This window comes from Typopeltis vanoorti, chromosome 10 (genome assembly GCF_054136105.1).
Source record: "Typopeltis vanoorti isolate ZY-2024b chromosome 10, IOZ_Tvanoo_1.0, whole genome shotgun sequence".
Taxonomy (NCBI): domain Eukaryota; kingdom Metazoa; phylum Arthropoda; class Arachnida; order Uropygi; family Thelyphonidae; genus Typopeltis; species Typopeltis vanoorti.
The window spans coordinates 2,620,396-2,645,807 of NC_143558.1; the positions used below are offsets into that span (position 1 = coordinate 2,620,396).

The following is a 25,412-nucleotide window of genomic DNA, read 5'->3' on the forward strand; positions in this document are numbered from 1 at the left end:
GTGAATGAGAATAATTATTCCCCATGCCCTGTACGTATGTCTCATCGTTATAACAGTGAAATCTCCTCAATCCTCCGAAAATATTCAACTCCAGTCATGTTTAAAGTACATTTTCGGTCTCATTTTGGAGACCGAATAAACGATTAAATTTCATTTTACTCGCATTTTAAGTTATCCTGATTTAGCTGAATGCTAGTAACGAGGACAATATATTCTCTCCTCTGAGCTAGCCACCATCATTCTCTTTCCTTCGCCCATTAACAGCTGAATATTCGAGCTAACTTCGTTTGAGCAACCCTTCTTGCGAAAAGGTAGATGGATAAAATCCTTCTCGTGGTTTTCCCTAAACTCTCCAATCTGTTCGAAAACACAATCACGAGATGCGTACTTTGTGCGTAAATTTAACGATCAACAACATCGCCCATTAGTAACAATCTCTTAGTAAACCCTTAGGAGACTGGGTGATATGCGTAAAAGTGTCATCCAATGGCGTGGATGGGATAAGCGTGATATAATCCTGAAACGCTGCTCAAGAGGACAATCATAGAAATGTTTTAAGCCAATGGATGCCTCTGATAAGGAAGGGAGAATCTCACAGCAAAGAGGATGAATTCATCTACTTGCATGTTTACGAAAGAAATTTAAATCACGCGTTGTAATGAATAAAATTCAACACTTGTGGTTTAATTTGCCTTTTCTAGCGAAGATCTTTCTTTCCCTCCGTCTGTTTTCTTCCTAAAATTGCAAATGCTAACTACCCACCCTAACCCGTTAATTCGCTAATCAGCGTGCATCATTCTGCAATAAGCAAACGTCCCAACATCATACCGAGTAGGTAAATGTTAATTGAACCAGATGCCCAAAATGGACGAGCCAAAGACGCAACAATATCCCTTTGAGTCTTAGGTTGAAAAATGTTTTTTGGGAGATTTGGAAAAATTGTCCCAAAAAGCCCTACTGAAGAGCTGGTTTCTTGATAAAGAAATTTAAAAAAAAAACAAAAACACTCCGTGGTAGTCAGCAGCCCACAGTGGCGAGCCCAGTGATTAACATCCTGCCTGCTTAATTAATTAGCATTCTGATGAATTAAGGGATGTTAATCCCTTAATTCAGCAGTTTCTTTGCAAATCCGAGGAAGGAATAAACCAGTCCGTCTTGCTGGAACAGTTCCAGTTATGAGTTCGACGATAAAATCGAATCTTTCGGTTTTAGCATTTAGAGAAGTAGATTAAAAATACCGTTGTCTAGTTGAGAATTAAAATAATAGTGGATTGAAAGATTAGTCACGTTTTGAATCCTGGAATAGTTAGTTATTAATCTCCTTCGTCTCTGTGTATTTCTGGATTCAAATTCAAAAAAATTAAAATAGCCAATAATTACGAATTCTGTTCATTTGAAAACGGACGGACTTGCTGATTAGCGAAGTGTGTGGCATGCGTTTTAGGGAGGTGACGAGTGGAGGAGGACTGGAGAACTCTTCTCGACTGTTCTGCCGACGTCAAACGGAGCCATGAGGATATCGAGCGACGAGAGTAGCGTAGCGTGAAAGACATCGTTTTCCCGTGCATGCACTGCTACTGCTGGTAGCACGGAAATGTCAACTCAAATCTCTCGACGTTCTCTCTCTGTGTTTCTCAAGGGAAGGAGGGGGGGGGGGATATTTAAAGTGCACGAGGGAGAAATGTGCAGCTAATGATAGTTGCGCCTTCCTTCCTTCCTGGGGGAAGAGAGATGCATTGATGACGTCACCGCCACCAGATAAGATTGCTTGATCGGCTGTACCGAGCGCCTCTGGGATGGCTCTTTGTTCGTAAGGCCCTTGAGGGGATGTTAGGCTCGGTGACTTTTCACTTCGCTCGACTTCTCCCTGTAGAACCGAAGTTCCTTCGCATCGCCCTCGAAATGTCAGAAAGTCCATTTGGACGATTGAAGACCGAAACGGAACCCTAACTCTTGCAAATTTAGATGCAGAACAGTGCGGGGCATCTTTCCGCGTTGTTAGCAAAAGTTGGCTGCGGAATGCTTTGTTATCTCAAATCGCGATGCGAGCTAATCTTTAGGTGCAGTGTTGGTCTCAGTGGACGTTAATGACTCGTTTAGCCTCTCTGTTATTGTTTTATTATTAAGCAATAGCATTGAATGAAAATCACGTGACATCAGATGCAGTTTTGGCTTTTATTGCACTTTGTATTAATAAAAAGTACTTACAAGAATAACAGCAGTGCTTGTAACCAATTGCAAGACTAAAAAGATGATCTTAGAAGACATTCCTTCTCGAATTTCGTTGAAGCGCTGTGAAACACGATATCGTCTATATTAACAGACGTTTCGAAACTAAAATTATTGTTCTAATACCAACTGGTTCAAATTGAATTCGCAGTCCAATGAGCAAGGCCTTGTACCTTATCCTTAAACAAAACAAGTCGCACTTTTACAAGACTATTTTTCAAAAGACCATCTGCAGTGATGAACCACAAGTCACTGAAAGGTACAAAGACGAGCGACGCACGCTAAAAAACTGAATCTTGGAAATCAGGTGTAGGTTACAGATAACCGACCTTCTACTTACCCAAGGATGTCATGTTAGTCCAGTCAGTTTCGTAGAATTCCAGTACACTTAGAGCACCAGGAAACATCCAGTTTTAAGAGATCCAAGAACCAATCCAACCCATGCAATGTGACGTAAAATTGTCATTGTTTCTATCAACACTGAAACCCTCACTGGATTTTCGCAACTGCACACGCGGCCTACTGAATTACAAGCTTTTATTTAATGCCGTCCTGGATCCCCTTTATTGGACCTGCCAACACCCATCCTATTCGATTCCCTGTTCAGTGAGATAAGTCGAGAACATTTTATGTTCCCGACCAATATCATTAAATGCATTAAACTCCGACCATTCATTAACGGTTTCGGTCAACTGCTGCACACGGGAAGTTCTGTTTGTCCATAAAAGCTTTCTCAGGTGACGGCAATCTCTTTCCTAATAGACTGTCTTAGGACCGCAATAACCCCTCTTAGACAACCAATGCGGGTTATTTTTCCACTGATTAAACACCCAGGATATTCCACCTTTTGAGAAACTAGTCCTTTTCAGAATTGTGGCTCCAGCCAGACTCCGAGCGATCCTCTGTTTTTCCCATTGTGATCAACACTGTTGACGATTGCTGACCATTCTTAAACAGTTGTCCAGAACACGTGACCAAGTGTTTTGCATATACGCTGCTTAAGTGACGTTTACGTGCATTTGCATAAAGGTTTCTAATGAAGTAGCCGATATGTGTTCGGGCCATTCATAATTTAAAAGGTTTTTTACCCAAAACAGAACTTTTTTTAAGATTGCAGAGGACAAATCAAACATCACTCCAAACAAAGATTGGATTCGAATTATGTAGTTTGCCATCATTACACAATAGGACAGTGAAAAGCGGTCAGGGAGAGACCAACATCCATCCCTTTATGGGAAACGAATAGACAAAATACTGTTTAATGGAAAATCCATCCAAGAGAGTATATCGCTTTCAAGAAAATAGCAATGATTTATTGAAGTTCATAAGAATAAATTAATATTATATTTATTAATTCAATGATGCCAAAATAAGGCCGCTAGTTTGTGTATTTCTGCAATAACTCTAGCATAACTAACTTTAAACGTCTATAATTTTTGTGCGTGGAAATTTTAATTGCAACGAAGCCCGCTTCGATCTGCTACGAAACGCCTTCGAGACGCTTCAAAGTACATCAAGTGTGCTACGTTTAAACAAAATTAACCGAGGGTTCGCTGACTTGACTGACTGCTCTCCCGAAGATTTATGGCGCATTCCCTGCAGAGATAATTTCATTACGAGAAAGATAAGGCTACGGCGGTGTTATCAATGGAGGTATACATAAAGATAAGCAACCTTGAAGGGGACTGTGGAGAAGCAGATGTCTTTGTTTGCGGTGTAATTATGCGAAACAGCGGCCCTTTCTTCGGCAGCTGTTACCTCCACATCGTAGACTGTGGTGGTGGCAGTCGGAGATCGATTTGGCCAAATTCAAAAAAAGGTTTGTTCTCCTCTGAGTCGCGCCCGCATTCACTGCGGTGTTCGCCAACCTCTGGCAACTTTTAGAAATTGTACTAACTGCTTAATAGATGCGACGCATGCGCTGTCAGAAGTACTTTATTCTCTAGATTTTGGGAAATGTAGTTAATCTTTTCAGTTTAATTTCTGAAGTACTTTCCGCAGTGTTGTAATGCTGTATCGCTCGAGAACTGGGAGTACTTAAAATGAGTTGTGGAATAGCAAGCTCGGGTTACATTTTTTTATTTACGGAAGCATCGAAGGCCCTGAGTGTTCTTCAGACTTCGTCTGTTGTGCGGAATGAAAACCCCCAGTCTACGGGAGAAAACCCCGTGAGACCAACCAACTCATATTCAATTGAAAATTTCCTAGTTAAACATTCTTCACGTCCAGGACAGAATTCGAACCCAAGCCTTTTCAACCAATGAACATCGTAGATATCGACTGAGCTGTAGAGGCTACTTCATAAATGAATATTGTGTGCGCCTTAAATATTTCTTTTGTTTGATTTCTTTTCTTTTTTTTTTCGCATATTCTTTATGGATTTTGAATTAAGACCTTCATGTTAAACATCTCATTACAAAACATGAGCTGCTACTCATTATTAACATCTCAAAGTGGAAAGTTAATAAAAATAGTTCTGCTCTGTCCCTAAGAATGCTTCATCACAAGTTCAGTTGTGCTATGGTGACGAGCAGTGTCACTAATCACAATCTCATCAGTTTCTTCGGAGGATCACAAAAAATCCTTCCCTCCAGCTTGTGTTCCTAATCCGCAGTGCGTTTTTGGTGTACATTTTTCGTAGTTATCACACAACATAGAATTCTAGAGCTCATCATGGGAGATCGTCCTACATTAGGAATCTCTCATCTCATCTTCTTTTTACCCTCTTTTACCTCGCGGTGTCGAGGGTTTATTAATCATCGGACCTCAAGCTGTTCACACGATAAGGTGGTGAGCTCTACGCCCCGCCCCGGTGTATCCTATGTCCGTAGTGTTGAGTTCTCAAGGCTAGTTTGCGGGATGAAAAACCTTAGATAAACTGGCCGAAAAAACCCTGCTGTCCACGCCCAAGACCGTCTAACTTAGCTATGGCTGAGGAGGATCCTTCAGTTCCTCACGTCACTGACGGGAATCGAACTCAGGACACTCCTTCCCAGGCATAGGGTTGCGAAGCACGTTGCTACTAGGCTAACCTCGCGACACATTACTAAGCTAACGTGCAAATATATTTTTCGACATTTCATTGCCGGTGTTGTTCTCTGATTGGTTGGTCTACCTGCTGGGGAAACCCCAACCATCACCATATGAAGCCGGCTAAATGAACTTCGGCTGTCATGACGATATTAATGACGATGGTTTGTATGAAGCTTAGTTTCTTGGCAGTGAGAAACCTTCTCTCCCAGAGTGGTCCGGGTAAGGTAACGAAGAAGCAAGTGTCTTCCACGCATCCAATAAGCGGGACAATGAACGCACACCGGGGGGGACCTAATCAAATCCCATTATTCATTGCGAGTTCGACGTAAGTTCTATCGCAGCGTCCATTTCATGGTTAGAAAGGGTTTTGTAGTTTGCCACGTGAGGAGTGTCATTTGTTAACTGTTAGTAACAGACATTATCGGCGAGGACTCACCAATTTAAAAAAAAAAAAGTGGCGGGATGTTATGAACTAAACCACGCAAAGGATTTAGTTTTTTAGTTGATTCCCACCCAAAATCCGTTTAGTTTGCAATGATCTTTCAATTCTTCGTTTTTCTATTTATGTCTTCTGATTATCAATTTTATCGGTGGTTAATTGAGATAATTTTTCTTCATCGAATTCATTTCAACTATTTGATCATCGTCAGACAGAAAAACTAATCTTTAATTTAAAATTTTCCAGAAGGACGTAACCATGGCAGACTAAAATGCTTAACCTTTGGGTGTATGTACTCTAACACTGACAACTGGATCGATGGACGTATGACTAGTGCGTTCTTCAAATTAGGAAAGAAAGCAGTGCCGCCGATGCTGCTACGTTTGTTGAAGGGTTGGATACGAGCCAACGTACGTACAACAGACCTGTGCCTCAAGAAACGGAACCATCTGACACATAAAAAGATGCCACAATGAACTTCACACACACACGCACACCTCTGGAAGGATGGTGGGGTCATCACTGGACGGGGGCGCAACAGATGCCATCAGCAAATTTTTAAAAGGTTTTATAATTCTTTACAATTATATTGGCCCACAACTTACCGAAATTGATTGTTCGTAACAGTGGCGGCTCGTGGCTTGAAATCGTGGGGGTGCTGCAACTTTCGAAATACACATACACATTGTAAGTATACGTGTTTGGATAAAATATCAAAATTATGGTAAAAATTTAATTAAAGAAAATAATAAACATGAAAAAATATTGTTTCTTATCGATAAAATTATACAGTTTGATATAATTCAAAATTACTTAAAATTAAATCCATTCCTTTAATTGTAATTAAAGGAATGGATTTACAATTTTTGGACATTAAAATTAAATCCTTTATTTTTAAAATCTTTATTATATTTTTAAATTTAAAATTATATTTAAAATATTTTTAAATCCTTTATTTATAAATCCTCACTATGACGTGCATATGGTTATGCGCAGCTGCCAACATCCTTCCCCCTCCTAAGTGCTACAAGAGGGATTTTTATTATTTTTTATACAAAATTGGAGAATTGCATAGGATTGTTGATGATAAAATAAAATATTACAAGCAAATGTAAATAAATTCATAAATATATTTATATATCGAGAAAAATTGGAGGTGTTGCAGTTCCTTAGTGCCTATGCACGAGTCGCCCCTGGTTCGTAATACACTTCAGATTACCCGGAAGTTCTGTCAAGTCTACAGACCAAACACGGAACTTTTTTCATGCTATTTGTGTCCGGATGTCCGAGCCCATTCCGGGATTCACACCCACAGCCTGCTGGTCGGAGTGCGGCTGTGCTGCTCACTCGGCCAACTGAGTGGACTCGAAAATAAACTGAATAAATTCGGAAATCAGGTTTCTGAGTAACAGTAAATAATCAATAAAGAAAAATTTTATATATAAAGAAAAAGAAAAAGAAAAAAATCAATAAAGTAAATAATCAATAAAGAAAATTTTATTATTGCAATAAAAAAATTTTAATTTTTTTTATTGCAATAATAATAATAATTATAATAATATGCTCGCTTTATAAAGACAAAATTATTTAGTATCATTATTATTCCCGTGGGTGTAATGTGCTTGTTTTGTTCAGCAGGTTCTGCCGCTCATCCTGTCCGCTGAAGAGAATGGGATTGGCCACGAACCGCAGTTCTGTGCTTCTTCCGGACGAGCTTCTCTCGGAGGACGTCTTTCAAGAGGCCGAATCGGAGACCGACCCGGTTCGCATCTTATCGCACTCGACGCCTTGGGACTCCCCCGGTCACGTGGTCCTCGCCGTGATAATCATCTTCGTCATATCGCCTGTGATCATCTGCTGCAACGCCTTCTTGGTGATCGCCATTCGTCGATTCAAGAGGTTACGAAACGCCAGCAATTACTTCCTCCTGTCGCTGGCGTCAGCAGACCTCGCGGTGGGACTGCTTCTTCCTTTCGGATTGTACTTCGAGTTCTCCCGACCGAAGATCGAGTGTGTGGTGTTGTGTTTGCTGCCGTACTGCGTCCTCATCCTGGTGTGCGGTGTGTCGATCCTCAGTCTGACGGCGATCGCTTTGGATCGCTACACCTCCCTCGCGTCTCCTCTCCGGTACAACAACATCATCACCCATCGTTCCGTGGTCCGTTACATCGCCCTGTTCTGGCTTTACTCCCTCCTCCTCAGCACCACCCCCATCGTCTACTGGTTCTACTATTCGAACGACGCCCGCGCCCCCTTTTGTTCGTTCGACCTCGTCCTGTATCAGGTTCGCATCTTCCTGTTCTTCGCCCTCTTCGCTCCCTGTGCGCTGATGGTCGTGGCCAGCTACGCGTACGTGTACGTCATCGCCCGCTACCACGCTCGGGCCATTTTCACAGTGGAGATCTCGTTCCGCCAGCAAACGAGGGGAAGCGTCCTCGAACCCAGGTACGGCCAGACCCTGGCAGCCACTGTGGGGTTGTTCCTGGCCATGTGGCTTCCGTTTCAGGTGTGCATGTTGGTGGACGTGTTCCAGGATACCCACGTGCTGTCCGGGAGGACCACATTTTACGTGGGGGTGGTCGCCCTTAGCAACAGTGCCATCAATCCGTGGGTGTACGGCTACAGGAACTCCGAGTTTCGCTACGCCTTCCTGCGAATCCTGGAAGACATCGTCCCGAAACTGAGCGACACCATCCGGAGGCATTATCCCCAGCCACGCAGCACCGGCGGTTACACGAGTTGTGCCTCGCAGATCAGGTTCTGTCAGTCTCCGAACCGCATGCAGACCGCCACGGACATTCTGCACACCACCTACCTCCATCCTCCCGATGCGACCGCTGAAGCGTCGGGGGTTATAAGTCCGTTTTTATCCTCTCCTTCTGTCGCCCCAAGTGCTGTAGTGGTCGCCGAATTATGAAGTTATTTTTGGAAGAAAGCTGCCCACAGAAACAGCGACATGTTTGTCTCTCCTGCATCAAAATCAAAGTTCATCCGCTGTCTTCCAGAACTGCCTCGACGTAACCGAAGTCGTCTGCTTCTGCCACGAGGAAAATCCACGTGCATTTGGACCATTCGGTGACTTTTTAGGAGACTTGCGTCATTATATGCTCCACAACCAAGTTTATTTCTTCACCCGTATGGAGATATTTCCCTCTCCTAGCGGACTTTCTATTCAATCCACTAGATGGCAGTCACAATCAACCTTACGACGACTGCGAAGAGGCAGAATGGTAGATTTTAATATTGTGAACATTCTTTCTAACCCCCCTCTCGCATCCTTACCTTGTAATTATTAATGTGAAGGATTAGCAGTGAATTCACGAGTTCAAAGTAATTCTATCTCACATCTAGAATATTCGAAATCAATAAAGAGGCCTTAAACAGCTGGTTGGTGTGACCATACAAGACTTACATCACTCACTGTGGCTGTTATTGCTCGTTATTGCTGTTATTAGTTAGTTTATTTACTTCTACACACACACACACACACACACACACACACACACACATAAAGCACACGAATATAAAATTCAGCATTTGAATCGAAGAACAACCAATAAAAACTTGGCTTTGCACAATCACTATCTTTAAGCAATCGCCAAAGAAAAATTCAGTTTCGAATAATTTCAAGCACCTTCACAAGTCGCTAGAAAAGAAAGAAAAACATGTTTGTACAAGAAGGTGATTTCGGCTTCATCAGATTCCAAAGACGAACTTTCGTCACTTGAATCTCGAAGCACCTGGAATTCATTTTGGCCAATTCGCGTTTTTTATGTTAGGAAACTAAAGATATAGTAGTAGGAGCGCTATCTATATATCATCGACATCGTAGCGCCATCTACAATAGTAGTTAAAACTATTGCTGTTTTACTTTATCACAGCAGGTGTGATGGTCTGAGTAAAGTACAGACTGTCTTCATACACCTTTATCAGGGCTTCTCAGATGAGAGAAGCCCTCGCGCAACCAAGCCATCAAAACACACACAGAAATATACATTTAGGAATAAAGACTGCTTTATCCTAAAGGTATGGTTATGAAAGCCAATCTTGGCAGAAAACTAATGAGGGACTGAAAGTACCACGTATTATGATTATTATTATTATTATTGATCTACCAAGAAGTAAGTTCAGTGTAGGATGCTCACTTCTCGAAAAGTTCTTTTATCCCGAAACGATAACGCTTAGGTATCTGTGAGCCCTGTGGAAATAGCTTCCGGAGGAAGCACCAAACGGTCAGAAGAAAGACATGTTTGATTCCAGTCGCCTACAATAACAGGACGTAGCATTCGTTTTCCGTGATCTCTTGCGTGAAAGTCTTGATTCATGGATAGCCTTGAGCTCACTCTCAGCGATGGCCGAAAGGTCAGCTGCTATCCATCTTCAAAACGTTAAGGCTAAAGAAGCTCCACCTTTGGAAATAAAAAGGCATTCGAGTGTTATTTATTTATTGTTTTATTTATTTAAATATATACAGCCTTTGCAGCCAACATTTTTCATCTACGATAACAGTCCATAAATTGACGAGAACGGTGGAATCGGAAATCATGGGATGTCGCGTGCCATCCCATGAAGATGAAAAACGCGATGAGGGAACTAACGCGTATCAGTTGCAAAAACCCTCAGAAAGGTTCTTCGAGTCCTGGATAGGATTCTAACGTAGATCTTTCAAACAGAAGGACGAGTAACTGAGCTGTGAGTGCAAGAGAGGCATCTCGGAGAAGTTCTTCGCAAACGATTTGGTGTTCTCTGAATCCGCATAACGTACGGGACAGTCCCGTGATGAATGGTGTCGTCTGAGGTTCACTATTGTTAGAATTTTTAATTAACGCTACCAAAATATCTGGGCATGCTTCGGTGGTTCGCCGTGGAGCACGCGGAACAGTTTTTGTTTTTTCATTAAACGTATCGGAGGATTTTTGCCCATCTTGGATGCAGCAATTTTGTTAGTCTTTTTCTAACTAATCTTCAAAATTAAGCATTTGCCTGTTGCGGCTTCACTGGTTTTTCCATCTTGTGGCTGGTCTTCTTCTTATTCTCTCTCTCTTTCTCAATCTCTCCCTTTTCTTTCTTTTCATTTACGTCATAAATATCTATTTCTTTTCTTATATGGTCTTCATTTCTTATGTGGTCCACTTTTGTGCATCCTTTGATTGCTCTTACAAATCTCATCTCTGCAGCTTGAATTTTACTTTCGTCTTTTTAGCTGTTTCTGAACCATCTAACAGAGTGGAAGTGGCCATCACTTTATAACATTTTAGTTACGTTTCTCGTCTCCTTTTTCATTCGGTGTCCTTTTAATTATTCCACAGATTTTCTGAAATTTCTTTTTATTTTTTCATCTACATCTTTATCTTTTAGATATGTTGTTTTGCAGCCTATATAATTAAACTGTGTCATCCGTTCTGTATTTTCTCTAATTATTTGTGATCTAACATGATCTCGACCCTTAAATGCCATGATTTCGTTTATTTCAATCTCTTCGGCTAATTTATTACCTAACTTTAACTGTTTTTGTACCTTTATATAAACTTTGTATATCTTATACCAAATGTAATGGATATCCTTGTTTTTTCATTATACTTCATAGTTCCATATTTCTTCATATTCCATAGTTCTCTGTGTATTTTATTATAATATTTCCCGTAATCTAATTCAAAGGCCCTTTGAGTCTAAATTAAATTCTCGTCTTTTTTTTTTTTTCAATATTTGTTTTAGCACATAAATATTGTCTATACACGATCTTCCATGTCTGAAACCATTTCGTGCTTTTGACAGTAGATTATTTGCAATATTTCTCAGTCTTTTATTCAGGATTTTACTGTACATTTTATGACCTGTATTTAATCAACTTATTCCTCTGTAATTTCCACAATCGTCTTCTTTCTTAAATATCGATATTAACCTTAGCTTTTAACCAAACTGATGGAACCTCACATTCCCTCCAACATTTATTTATTCATTTTAAGAATCTGCGATGTGAATATTCTTCGCTATATTTCCAAAACTCTGTATTTATGCCATCTAATCCGGTTGTTTTTCTGTTTTTACTACGTTTAGTTCTTCCAATTTTATTCGTTTTATATCAGTGCTGATTGCTCCATGATTATTTTCTGTTATTAATGTTTGCTCACACCATAAATTCTTATAATGTTCTACCCATTGTTTCTCTTGTATTATGTTGATGTGCTGTATCTATTTCTTCGTTGTTTAATTTCCTTAATGTTTTGTAGGCTATGTCTTATCTTCCATGTATATCTTCTTCTAGTTTATTAAAAAAATCTGTCCCAAGCAGACTGGTGAGCTTTCTGTACTACTATGGTTTTAGCCATATTTCTTTTGTTTTTGTATATTTCTTCCGTTTCCTTTGTATGTTTTTGAAGCAGTGATTTGCATGCCATTTGTGTTTCTTTTATTGGATCTATAATTGATCTATAATCAATTATAGATCTTTCTTCTGCCATTCCAAGTATATTTATTTATACTTTTTTGAAAAACAAAATATTGATCATTTCAAAATTAGTCAAAGTACAGAAGTCTAATGGTTCCTGACCATTATCATTCGTGCAAAGATCTCCATATTTTCCTAAGACATTTGGGATTGGATTATTGGAATTATTATTGGTCATTTTGTTAAGTGTAATAAATGTATTAATGAGCAGAGTTGTTCACGTATATCACAAAATTTACATTAACAATTAAAGTTGTTTAATTTTAATTTTATATTTTTTTTTTTAAATATAAAGACTGAAATAGCGATTGAAACTAAAATAATTCTCGCTGTATGTTTGTCGGGGGTTTGACTGTAAATCAAGAGTACAGTTTACAGTCAAACTAGTAGTGAAACTAGGGATAAAAGAACATGGATCTCTCTCTCTCTCTCTCTCTCTCCTCGATTCAGTCTGACTAATCATTTCCGTTTTTCCAGTTTTATATAATAATAAGAATAACAAATTTTCGATATTTAATCCGGATTCGATACCAAGTAAAATGACAGCCATTTAATGACCAGGAATGGGAGAACTAATTCAAGCTGAATGATCTTCGAATGCATCCGGACACAGTTTCGCGATGTTATCTAGTTTGTAATTATGAACTGATTTTCAGGGCGAGCCATACGAAGAGAGAGCAGTTTGCTCGGTGCAGCGCAGGCACTTGAAGTGTACGAAGAGTGGAGAACGTTCCTCGCGAAATTTTCCTCTAGTTAGAGTGGCTCATTTCGCGAATGCACGAATATCTGCGTCCGCCATCTGCCGTTAGCAGCTGCTGCTCGCTGTTTCGTATTTTAATTTGGGCCTCCGTCTGCTCATTACCGAGGAGAGATGACCAAGTAAGATGACACTCGCGAAAACTCTCCTTCCTGCGACTGTTTAATGGCAATGCGGCCTCGTTGCACTGCCATTAAGCACTTCCGCTACCGCTCGTTATTCGGGCTCTTTTCGGAGCCCAAGTGACCTGTCGTCTCGTCACAGAAGCAGCCCTCGTCCACGTTTGCTGTTCTATTAACTCACCGAGGATATTTTAGCACGCATCGCGCAGCATCCGAAATGATCACATTGGAACTTCTGCACGCTGCGATTATTATAAAATTATGTTAAAAAATATATATATATATATATAAAATATCCACTTGGAAAAACAATTGGATGACGTCATAAATATTTGGCCTTTCCTTGCGCCTCTGACGACAGCATTTTCACATTAACCCCTGCGATGGTTAACTGGTGAAACGACCACGTTGATGAGCGACTTTGTGGCATGCAGACTTGGCTACTGCAGTCTTTCCAGGCATTCAAAATGTCTTCAGTAAAATGGTATTATAATACTTCATTAAAATCTTGATGTTAGAACTGCATATTCTTAATTATTTCTTAATTATATGATAATTATAAGGTGAGTGTGACATTGCAAGGCTGGAATGATTCCAGTAATACGATCAGTCTGTTAAGAGCCTAACAAGTTGATTACATGCAAGTTCTTTTAATTCTTCCATCTACATGAAGGAACCGAAACTTGATATGAAATTAAAAACAGGCTTAACTGGTGGGCGTGAGAACAGCACGGAGTTGAGAAGCAAAGATATGAGAATTCTAGGAAAACGTAGGGGAGGAAACAGATGCCATTAGGGGCAGAATCACATTAAAATGAGGATATTACGAAAGAGCGTGACATTAAGACCCTTTAGGATGTGTGAGCAGCGCTAATCTAAAAGGGGGTTTGGTCACTTAAACAGAATGGGGAAGGAATGGTTAACAAAACAGGTGTTTGATGCCAAGATGGCAAGAAAAAGACCCAGGGGAACACCAAGATGTAGGTAGATTGATAAGGTAAGAAATGCCATAGAAGACCCTGATATATAAGATCCTAACCAATAAGGGAATGATTTGGATGTTCAGTTTGGAGAGAAAGCCACATATAAAATATACTAAAGTGATAGAAGAGAAACAGACCACAATAACCTCATCTGGTTCACTTAACATACGTAAAATATCGTTTTACATGTGTTATCTAAATATTCTTTTGTGCGGAAATTTATGGCCAAAAACGGGTGAACAGACTCTCTCTCTCTCTCTCTCTCTCTCTCTCTCTCTCTCTCTCTCTCTCTCAAATTTTCCAAATAAAAAAAATTCTTCCACTTTGAATGAGACCTAGGTACTCACCTTCAGCTGAAAAGTCCTTACGAAAGTCCTTTGCATCTCATATAGGATTCTAACTCGGAGGTTTTCAACTAAGGAGCATTGGTGTCACTGGCTGAGCAACAGAAGCTCATTCTTTGAACAGCACAGCATGGAAGACCAGGTAAATGCTATTAACCTAGAGAGAGAGAGAGAGAGAGAGAGAGAGAAGAAGAATTAGGAAAACTTTGATTGCATCTTAGAGATACAAGTTCAGATGAAAAAGCAAGCACACTTTATTTATGATCGGAAGATGCCATTTCTTTAGTAATAAGCTGCAGATTACTGAATTTTCTTTTATATGTTAGTTAATAAATAAAAATTACTCCACGACGTCTTCAGATAGCGAGTTTAAATAAAGCGACTAAGTGTGCTGTATAAGAGAGAAAAAATCAGCTGTGCTCACGTTTTCAACCCTAATCCATAAGACCAACTTCAACCGATTCCCCAGTTTGTCGAATCTAGAAAGTCGGACCTGTAACTCAGCAATTCGAGAAAATGGACCCCAGAATTCGCATTATTTCCGATAATAAGATATAGTGCTAGAGACCACGAGAGTTGTGTGCCGTACTCTCCTTTTCAAACGCCTTTGAAATCATTAATACGCTTGAATCAGCTATCGGCGGTTGCCAAGGATGAAGTCTGGCTTCACAGCGAGTGCAAAGTGGGAAGAAAAATTTGGAGATTAAAAGGAGTTCGATTCTTTTTCTATACAGAGCTGTCCTGTACGAGTACATACGAGGACACAGCAAATAATAATGATCTGAATATAAATATAAACCGATTTTGGATCTATGTGCTGGTTAAATAGATTACGTCCAGATGACGACTCTCGCCTAATGGCTCTTCTCAATACAGGCTTCCAGCAAAACATAATACCCCTCTCAGAAAATAAAAATTTCTGAGAGGGGTATTATGATGATCGTACCACCACCACTGACTGGACGGGTTGGGATAAAATCCAAGTAAAAAGTATTCGTATGCAGTAGATGAGATTGCTTTGTATACTGCTAGAATCGATGCGACCTTGTTTTCGTTAGCAGAAGCGCAATAAAAGAGAAACGAAGATGCATTCGATCGACCATTTGGGCGCAAACTTCCCCATTCCATCCAAGTGCCAATCGTAGAGAGTTGAGTGCGGACCCACAAGCGCACACGCTCCATGGCGGCTGCTCACGGGGAACGTCGGAAAGAGTTAATTCGCACCCGACCATTAAAACAACTATTGAGAAAAGATGAGCGGAAGCAGCTGGGATCAGCGGAGGAGATCCGCGCGTTAGTGAGATGGAGGAAGGCTTTTTTTTTATTATTTCTTCTCGCCATTAATACAAGAGAAGAAGGTTGTAATTGTGGCAATGGAGCTGGAATTGCCTCACCTGAGATGCTCTTTATTCTGTTTTCTTTGCTTACCCCACACACATAAGTAACAGATTCTCTCTCTCTCTCTCTCTCTGGTTTGTATTATTTCGATCAACAGAAAGACTTAATTTTGGTAGTTCTCTATTGAGAGAAAGGTACTTTTTTGTATAACACTTTTAAATCTAGATTGTTACGCAAAATAAATTCCGTGGATTTCACCCCCGCCCCCAATTTTCTAGAATTTCCTGAATCTTCTAAATTTCTTCATGTTTAATTTAGTCCAGTCCATGATTATTCTAAATATACTCGACTACAAACTTTTCTATTTAAAAATTTTTTTTTATTCTTCTTCTTCTTGGCTACACGTGTTAGGCAATTGTTTGCCTGTAACGTTTTCAATGGTTTAAAAAGTCTTCTGCCCATCTCCTCCTGGGTCTTCCTCTTGATCGGTGTCCCTTTAGTTTATATTTCCAGGTAATATTTGGCCATCTGTCCTCATTCGTTCTTTCCATGTGGTTTTTCCAGTTCTTTCTATAATTTGTGATGTCGTCTGTTATGTTAATTATGGATAACTGTTTTCTTATTTCTTCGTTTCTTATCTTGTCTATTGTTTTATAGTCTGCGAGTGGTCTTAGGAACTTCATATCTGCAGCTTCCACTTGTCTTTTATCTCGTTCTCCCCAAGTCCATGTTTTACTGCCATATTCCAGAATTGGTTTGGCTATTATTTTATATTAGTTTTATTTGGGTTGTTCTAAACATCTGTTTACTGAAGTGTCTGTTCAAAGTTCCAATGACTGCTAGGAATTTTTGCTTTTTATATGCAGTGTCAATTTCTCCATTGGGGCTTATGTCATTTCCTAGATATTTAAATTTGTTTCACTTGTTCTTTTACTTTGTTGTGGATGACATCGTTTAATTTCTTTACCTCGAAATTGCTATTGATTTCGTTATATTTATTGATATTTTCATATCATACTGTTCAATACGTGTAGATTTGGTCTTCATTTTCAGCAAAAAGAACTTGATCGTCAGCATACAAAAGGCTGGCTATATATATATATATATATATATATATATATATATATATATATGTGGTGATCAGCTTTTACTCGGTTGTTGTACATTTGAAAAAAATATAGATTTAATGACTATAAAACAGAGATAACATATAAAGATTTTAATGATAAATACTACTAGTTTCGGCATATGGCAGCCTTCTTCACGTATTTATAAAAGAAAGGAATACTAATAAACATTGAAATATCTAAACAAACTGGAAATTACAGGTACAAATTGCCTCACATAATCGATACATAAAAACGTTGTATTTTTCAAGTTGTTCCAACTGGCGTGCCATTGTTTGTTGCAATTGTGCGTGCAAGTTCACGTGAATGCCAATATTGAACAACTGCAGCATGGCTATCTGGGATGTTATAACTTAAATTGTTGTTTATGTGGACAGGGTTCAGCAGGATTTCCCTTGATTCTACAATTTTCCTTTCAAACTCATCATCACAGCGAAAGATATTTTCTGATCTATTCCAGCAAACGGAGTGGCTTTGTTGGTCATCATTAGGATTATTTGAAAAAAGAACATGACTGGATAACGCAGTTGCATGAGATCTTTTGTAAGAGATGTCTCTCTTATGCTCTTCTATCCGTTGTTCAATAGATTTGTTTGTTTGTCCAAAGTATGGGATATTGCAATCGCACCACAATTTACATACTCCAGGGTACTTAAGGTTGTGATGAGTAGGTTTTGGATGGCTGATTAGCGAACGCATTTTAGGAAGTGTGGTGAAGAAGGTCCTGATATTATATTTTTTAAGGACTTTAGCTAATTTTTTGGAGACTGTGCTAATGTATGGAATGGAGATGCTACCTTTAAAATTAATAGTCTCTGTAGTGCACTGCCTAGGAGGATCCAGAAGAAATATCTTAATTGTTTTTTCAGAGTATCCATTTTGTTTAAAAATAAGAGTGAGGTGATTCATTTCTTTTTGAAGTTCATCTTGTTCATTTAAGACTGCGAGTGAACTTCCTCATAATGTTCGCCTCTCATTACGCTCTCTACATCCTCTTATCCCACGCATCTATGGAGTCCCCAAAATTCATAAAGAAAACATCCCTCTTCGCCCAATTGTGGAAGGAATTGATTCACCTACATATAAACTTTCAAAATATTTAGCAAAGTACCTCAAGTGTTTCTCCAATAAATCTTCATCTTTCACCAAAAACACCACATATTTTGTTTCTCATATTAAAGATATTCCCATCGATGAAAATGACATTCTAGCTAGTTTTGACATTATATCTTTATTTACTAACGTTCCTACGGACGAGGTACTTACATTACTACAGGACAAATTATCCAAAAAAATGTTCACTTTATTAAAGCATTGCATTCATTCTGGTTACTTCAGATGTCAGGACTCCATTTACCAACAAAAACAAGGCCTGGCAATGGGCAATCCTTTGTCCCCAGTGCTAGCTAACATCTTCCTTGAAGAGTTTGAAAAGAAAGCCATATCTTCCTTCTCATTTAAACCAAAAGTTTGGAAAAGATATGTTGATGATATATTCATTATTTGGAATCACGGGCACACATCTCTCACAGATTTTCTTCGTCATCTAAACATCCAACATCCTAATATAAAATTTACTGCTGATCTAGAAAATAATAACTCCTTACCTTTCTTGGATGTTATGCTTACACGATGCTCTGAAAGATTAAAAATCTCTATGTACAGAAAACCTACGCATACCAATAGATATCTGCATAATCTTTCTCATCATTTTCCACCACAAAAACTTGGAACTATATCTACTTTAGGACACAGAGCACGTTCTCTCTTAAATGAACAAGATGAACTTCAAAAAGAAATGAATCACCTCACTCTTATTTTTAAACAAAATGGATACTCTGAAAAAACAATTAAGAAATTTCTTCTGGATCCACCTAGGCAGTGCACTACAGAGACTATTAATTTTAAAGGTAGCATCTCCACTCCATACATTAGCACAGTCTCTAAAGAATTAGCTAAAGTCCTTAAAAATATAATATCAGGACCTTCTTCACCACACTTCCTAAAATCCGCTCTCTATCAGCCATCCAAAACCTACTCATCACAACCTTAAGTACCCTGGAGTATGTAAATTGTGGTGCGATTGCAATATCCCATACTTTGGACAAACAAACAAATCTATTGAACAACGGATAGAAGAGCATAAGAGAGACATCTCTTACAAAAGATCTCATGCAACTGCGTTATCCAGTCATGTTCTTTTTTCAAATAATCCTAATGATGAACAACAAAGCCACTCCGTTTGCTGGAATAGATCAGAAAATATCTTTCGCTGTGATGATGAGTTTGAGAGGAAAATTGTAGAATCAATGGAAATCCTGCTGAACCCGGTCCACTTAAACAACAATTTAAGTTATAACATCCCAGATAACCATGCTGCAGTTATTCAATATTGGCGTTTACGTGAATCTGCACGCACAATTGCAATAAACAATGGCACGCCAGTTGGAACAACTTGAAAAAATACAACGTTTTTATGTATCGATTATGTGAGGCAATTTGTACCTGTAATTTCCAGTTTGTTTAGATTATTCAATGTTTATTAGTATTCCTTTCCTTTATAAATACCTGAAGAAGGCTGGTATATGCCGAAACTAGTAGTATTTATCATTAAAATCTTTATATGTTATCTAGGTTTTATAGTCATTAAATCTATATTTTTTCACACATATATATATATATATATTATTATTATAGCTTTCTTCCATTATATTTGCTATTGCTTATGTGCTGGCAGGTTAAATTCTATTCTTTTTTCTATAATTTGTTTGAGTGTAAATGTGGGATCTGTGCAGGATCTTCCTTTCCTAAAGCCACATTGTTCTTCTCCAATAATTTCCTCGATCCATGGTGTTGATTTACTTTTAATTATATCTATTTTATAGCATGTATTTAATAAGAATATTCCTCTGTAATTTCTGCCATCTTTTCTGTTTCCTTTTTTGAATCTGTTCAGGACTATTGCTGTCTTCCATTCTTGTGGGATGTTTCCTTCTTCCCATATTCTGTTTAGAAATTTAATTAATCGTAATTGAAATGTTTTAGAGCTGTATTTGTATAGTTCTGAATTTATTCCACCTTCTCCTGTAGTTTTCTATTTTTTAATTTATCCAATATTTTCTTTAGATCATTTAACTGTATTGGTTCTTCATTGGTTTCTTGACGTATTACTTGTTTTATTTCGATTTGATTATTATTATTTTAGAAGCTGGGTGTAGTGATTGGTCCATTCTTTTGGGGAGGGGCCTTCTAATTGTAGATTATTATCCTTTGTTTCTTGAGTCATTTCTTTTTTTAAAATGCTTATTTTAGTCATATAAAACATAACTTTAGAAAATAAAAAAATATTAACGGAGTAAAGTTTTTTTTTAAATATTGAGCAATAGTATAATTACAGAAACATTCGATAACGCAATCTCTTTGTGAGAATCAGAAAGAGGAAAATCAGAAAAGTACGTCTTAGTATATTCCATTTGTTGGCTTTAACTCAAATAAATGCATTTTAGAAAACACTAAAAGACTACCAAGAAATAGAGTTTACCAAGTCTTCATTTTCATTTCCAAAACTGACACTTTTCCACATTTATTTTCTAATAATCTGTTTTTGGAATTAATTGACTCAATGAAATTATTAATCACACCTCACAACAGTCTTCTGATTGTAGAATGAAAGCCCTCTGGTGGCGATTTTATTTCTTTTAGTAAATAATGATACTTTAATATTCAGTACTAAATATTTCGATGAATAATTAAATTTTCTTCTGATAGGAGTTTGAAGCCCCCTCTAGTGGCAGTTTTATTTGTTGTTGGTAAATAATTATACTTGAATATTCAATTATAAATATTTCTTTGAATAAAATTAAATTTAATCTTCTGTTTATTTTCTAACAATCTGTTTTGGGGATAAATTGGCTCGTAGAAATTATTAATCACAGCTTATAATATTCGTCTGATTGTAGAATGAAGGCCCTCTAGTGGCGATTTTATTTCTTGTTAGTAAATAATGACACTTTAATATTCAATACTAAATACTTCGATGAATAATTAAATTTTCTTCTGATATGACTTTGAAGCCCCCTCTATTGACAGTTTTATTTCTTGCTGGTAAATAATGATATAAAGTTATAAATATTTCTTTGAATAACATTAAATTTAATCTTCTGGAAACTGATATCGGAAAGTTTCATTTGTGACGTCAGTTAACGAGAGTTTTAAAAATGTGCAGTATTGGATTGTATTAATGTGTATTTTAGGTAATTATCGTTTTCTGTCACTTCTATTTTTACATCTAATAATTCGCTTTAGTTTTAATGCTTATTTGGTGCTACAGATCATTACGAAGTGTGTTTTGGATGCATTTCTCAGCGGTGCTTGGTGTTAATGGAGTCGGGAACAGGAACTGCTCACACGTACGTGGCGTCTTATTTATTTTAGACACTAAGGCGGGCCTTCTTGACGCTGACGAATTAGATTAATGCGAATCAATGCTAATGCAATTTCAGGAAGTAGCCAAGACGGGGGAGGGAGGAAAATCTGTCAAGTTGCTGTAATTGTGAATTTTCTTCGCTGCTTTTCCACTCCCGTGATAATCTGCGAACTGACGGTAACACGTCTCGGAGAGATGACAAATATCCGTTCTCTCCGTCGTTTCTCTGGACAAGGAAGATAAATCGCGAATCGCCCTCCCTTATCGGAATGCTCGGTGGGCGACGTGGAAAGGCACGATTGGCTCCCGGCTGATGACGAAGGCTCTTGAAATGTCGGACCAGCAACCGGTGGGGGGTATAGAATGGAAAAGAAAGAAAGAATAAAAAAACGTGTTATAAAGATAAGCGACGCACCAGTTCCTTTCGTTCTCGGTGGAAGATATTCCACTACTCAGCACCAAATGCACGGGATCGAAGGACAGCGCTGTGCAGAAACCTTGTGTGTGTGTGTGTGTGTGCGTGCGTATTTGTGTGTGAGTTGAGAAAGCGAACTGCCGAAGACAAGCGAATAAATGAAACCGTCAGCCAGCACCCTGACCAGCCATCTGTCAAATGACATGTGGGGATTCAGCTTAAAGAGAAAGTGAACTTTCTCTTTCTCTTTATTTTCACTTTATCGTTCATTCTCCTTTCCTCTCTGTTTTTAGGTTTCTCGTTCTTTTCTGTATTTAAATTTTTCACTTCTTTCGGGACCAAATGTGTAGACCTCGATGGAACTATGTTGAGAAATGAAGGTGATCCCCCCCCCCAAAAAAAGTGCAAACTTCTTTTTTTACCAAACGTTTCAAACAACCCGGTATTGGGCATTAGGTTAATAGCCAAATATTATATTAGCAAGTGTTTTATATCCATTTGGTTGTATTTCATTTCTCATTAAAGGTTCTTGGTGATAAATAAGTCCACGGCTTTCATTTCTACATCGGGAACTACACATTTGACTCTATTCTTTGCTAAAGAGATGAGATCATCGTTTTTTAAAAAATCTTTGTATTCGTATTGTCATTTTTTAAATAATACTAGAGACTGTATACTCTATGCGAGGAGGGTTTGGAAAGTTCTGATAAACACCTAAAAAAATGATATTAAAGCAACTGATAGAACTACAAGAAAGAACATTATCTTAAAACCCTTTAACCCCGTGTTTCATCGAATTGTGATTATTTTTTTCTTTTTCCTTCTTGTGATTATATCAGTTGCATTAATATCACTTTTGTTCTGAATATCCTGTTGAGCGCACTCCATTCAAAGTGCAGTTTGCACTATTCTATAATAAGAAACAGTTAAGCAGTTCATTTGGCAGAGATATTAAAGATTTCAGTAGGCTCTCTCACATTTTAGTTCTTTCTGAATTGCAAAATATCTCCAAGCATGTTGAAGTTTAAGAATATTTTAAGCAAGTCACGTAGCTTAACAAAATCAGTACTTTCTTGTCTATATGCTAACTTACGTTACTATAAGTTTTAAGTAAAAATATGTTATATCTTCTTTTGTTCAATTACATTTAGAATTTGCTCCAATTATGAGGGAATAACCAATGGAAAACTGGATTTGAATTTCGCAAGTTAAAAATTAAATATCTCTGATCGTTATGACCAGGCAACGTTTATTGAAGTGGAACTAATTTGTCAATAGTTTTCATTCGGTTCACGTCTTTCTTTTTCACGTAGTGAATATAAAGAAATGATAGAGGAAGTGCCATCTGACAAAAGCTACAATTAGCAATAATAAGCCACAGACAACAGAACACTCTTCGTCTTCCTAGTTGCCATGGCATTAATCCAACTAGCACTGCATAATAAGAAACAAAACAGAACAAGAAAACCTGAGCGGTTTATCTTGTTACTGGACAATGAGCATAACAAATGAGAAGACACATTTAGGCTTCTTTATCTACACAGTAGGATGACTCCGATGCTGACACCGTATTCTTTCAATGAAATTGCCTTTCCTGCCTTTAATTCCCTCGTGTCAAGATCCTGTGCATACACTTCGTAATCCTGTTATGAAATTATGACTTGTAGTCATTTTGGTATCATTTTGCTAGCTGAAATTGTCAACGCATTCAGAAGTGCATGCGCTGACTTAATCCAGTTACAAGATCACTGAAAACGGCGAAAGGTTTATAATTAGGTTTCGCTACACTCGAGAAACTGTCTTGTCCTTGACAATAAAGATCCTCACCTTACTTCGTCAATCGCTTGTGATTGTTTGTAGCCGAGGATACCGGATGTCTGTTGGAGACAAAAGCGTCTTCTGCAGGAAGTGCATCAAACATAATTGCTTCTCGCATCTGAATTTCTTAAGTGCTTTGCTTGATCACAGAGAAAGCGGTGCAATAACTTTCTTAGCGAAGGAAATTTCCCTTCGTTCTCGTCCCAAAATTTTAAGTGAGAGGATGATGCTGAACTGAAAAGAATGATAAAAAATTAATGAGTTCCTAAAGAAATCGCGATAAAGGAAGATTAAAATTGCTCTTTTAGAGGGAGCCACTAGTTGAACAGAACCTGTGAAACTAAAAGAGAAAAAGACAAAAACGCTCTAAGAGAAAGAGGGGTAAAAAGGGGTGGGAATATTATTAGATGGAATTGTGATGTTCTTAAATTACTCACTTATCTCCTTATGCACATCTTCCCCATGCTTACCCTTCCTTTCCTTTTTACATAATATCCGTAAAAATCCTGGGAGTGCATTCACCAATCTCTTCAAAGAGAGTGCTTCTCTGCATTACAGCAGAGCGCTACTGGGAAGTTAATTGCTGGTAGAGCTTGTACACTGCTGATTTGGAAGCATTCCGATGATTTTAGCAAACAATACTTACCGGCGCAATGGATATGACACATGGAAATGTTAAGGGATGGAATAATGTTTTAGCTAAGGAGATTTCCCTCGTTCTAGTCTCAAAGTTTTAAATGAGGGGATGATGCTGTCTTAGATGTAGTCTTATTGAAGTTGGCGTGTTTTCGAATCGATATTCCTTCTTTCTTTTTCGATAAACATTTCAAGTTTAAATTAATCGCATTTGGACTATTTTCAAGTGTTTTTAACACGATCATCGGATATCTCCAGCGCAGGTGCGTCTCGGCCTGCTACTTTCTCATGAATGCCGCGCTCCATTTTGATCCTGTTATTGGCACGAACGACAAAAAATCTTTTTCCAGGGGATTTAAAGTTTCCGATAAAATTAGAAAGTCTCGTATCTTCCGCTGCAGAAAGGCGGGCGAAAGAGATTTAGTGACTTGCACAAAGAGAACGTTTATCCCCCACTCCTTCAATTTAATGCCCGAGGCAAAAGAAAGCCTCGTAACATCCGGGAGAATGGAGATAACTTCCTAAAAGGGAATGCGGTTAGGAGTTTATCGTTTTTCATTAGGTTTTGATCGATGTCTTCGCGTCAATGAAACTCCTTTTTGGACGCAAACTCTTTTTGTTATCTGACGGATTTCGGAACAGAAACTTCGGCTTTCTCTGAAGAGATCCGAATTAAGTTAATGCGGATCGACTTAACTAGTCTGCCATCACAAAATAGGAACTTTTTGAACGAGAAGCAATCGACATCTGCTCATTGATTAAACGGAGATCGTGATTGCACAGTTATCCGTTAATACTGTTGAGCAATTCGCGTTTTCTTTAAAGATGGATACTCATAGGGAGTTATCTTGTTATGATAATGCATCTCAGTGCAGTCACAATAAGAAGCTCCGATTCGATAGACCCCGCTTCGATTTCCCTCGTAGTGAAAAGGAACCTTCGGAAGGACTTCTAACAGAAGGTGAGTTGGTTTCGTACAAAGGAAAAAGGGGTTTTCTTACAGAAATCCTGTGAGTTTCATCTTGCAAAACATGCAAAGCAATGACAGAACACACGCGGTGACTTCAGCTCATCCTTTCAAAGAATGTGGTGCGCGAGGTAGTCCTACAAAAAAAATAGAAAATATGAAAATTCAAACTATGGCGGCGGTCAATTTGATAACGGATGCAAGTGAAAAATACACATTCAGTCCTGGGTTGTTTCCTACCCGATGTTATATACTGCACTAGTAAAATTATCTGACATTTTACTGTATTACAGTTCTGCTTACTTAATTCAACAAATTACATACAGACAT

General features: G+C 38.3%; 1 protein-coding gene across 1 annotated transcript in view; it reads left to right on the forward strand.

Moving 5' to 3' along the window:
* LOC150102129 (uncharacterized) overlaps positions 1-9,087 on the forward strand; it is a 122,111-nt gene extending 113,024 nt beyond the window's left edge. Inside the window, exon 3 of the mRNA XM_090399513.1 lies at positions 7,340-9,087. Within this exon, the coding sequence (XP_090255639.1) occupies positions 7,340-8,290 (951 nt within the window). The 3' untranslated portion in view covers positions 8,291-9,087. The remainder of the gene's footprint in view (positions 1-7,339) is intronic.
* The last annotated feature ends 16,325 nt before the right edge of the window (positions 9,088-25,412 follow it).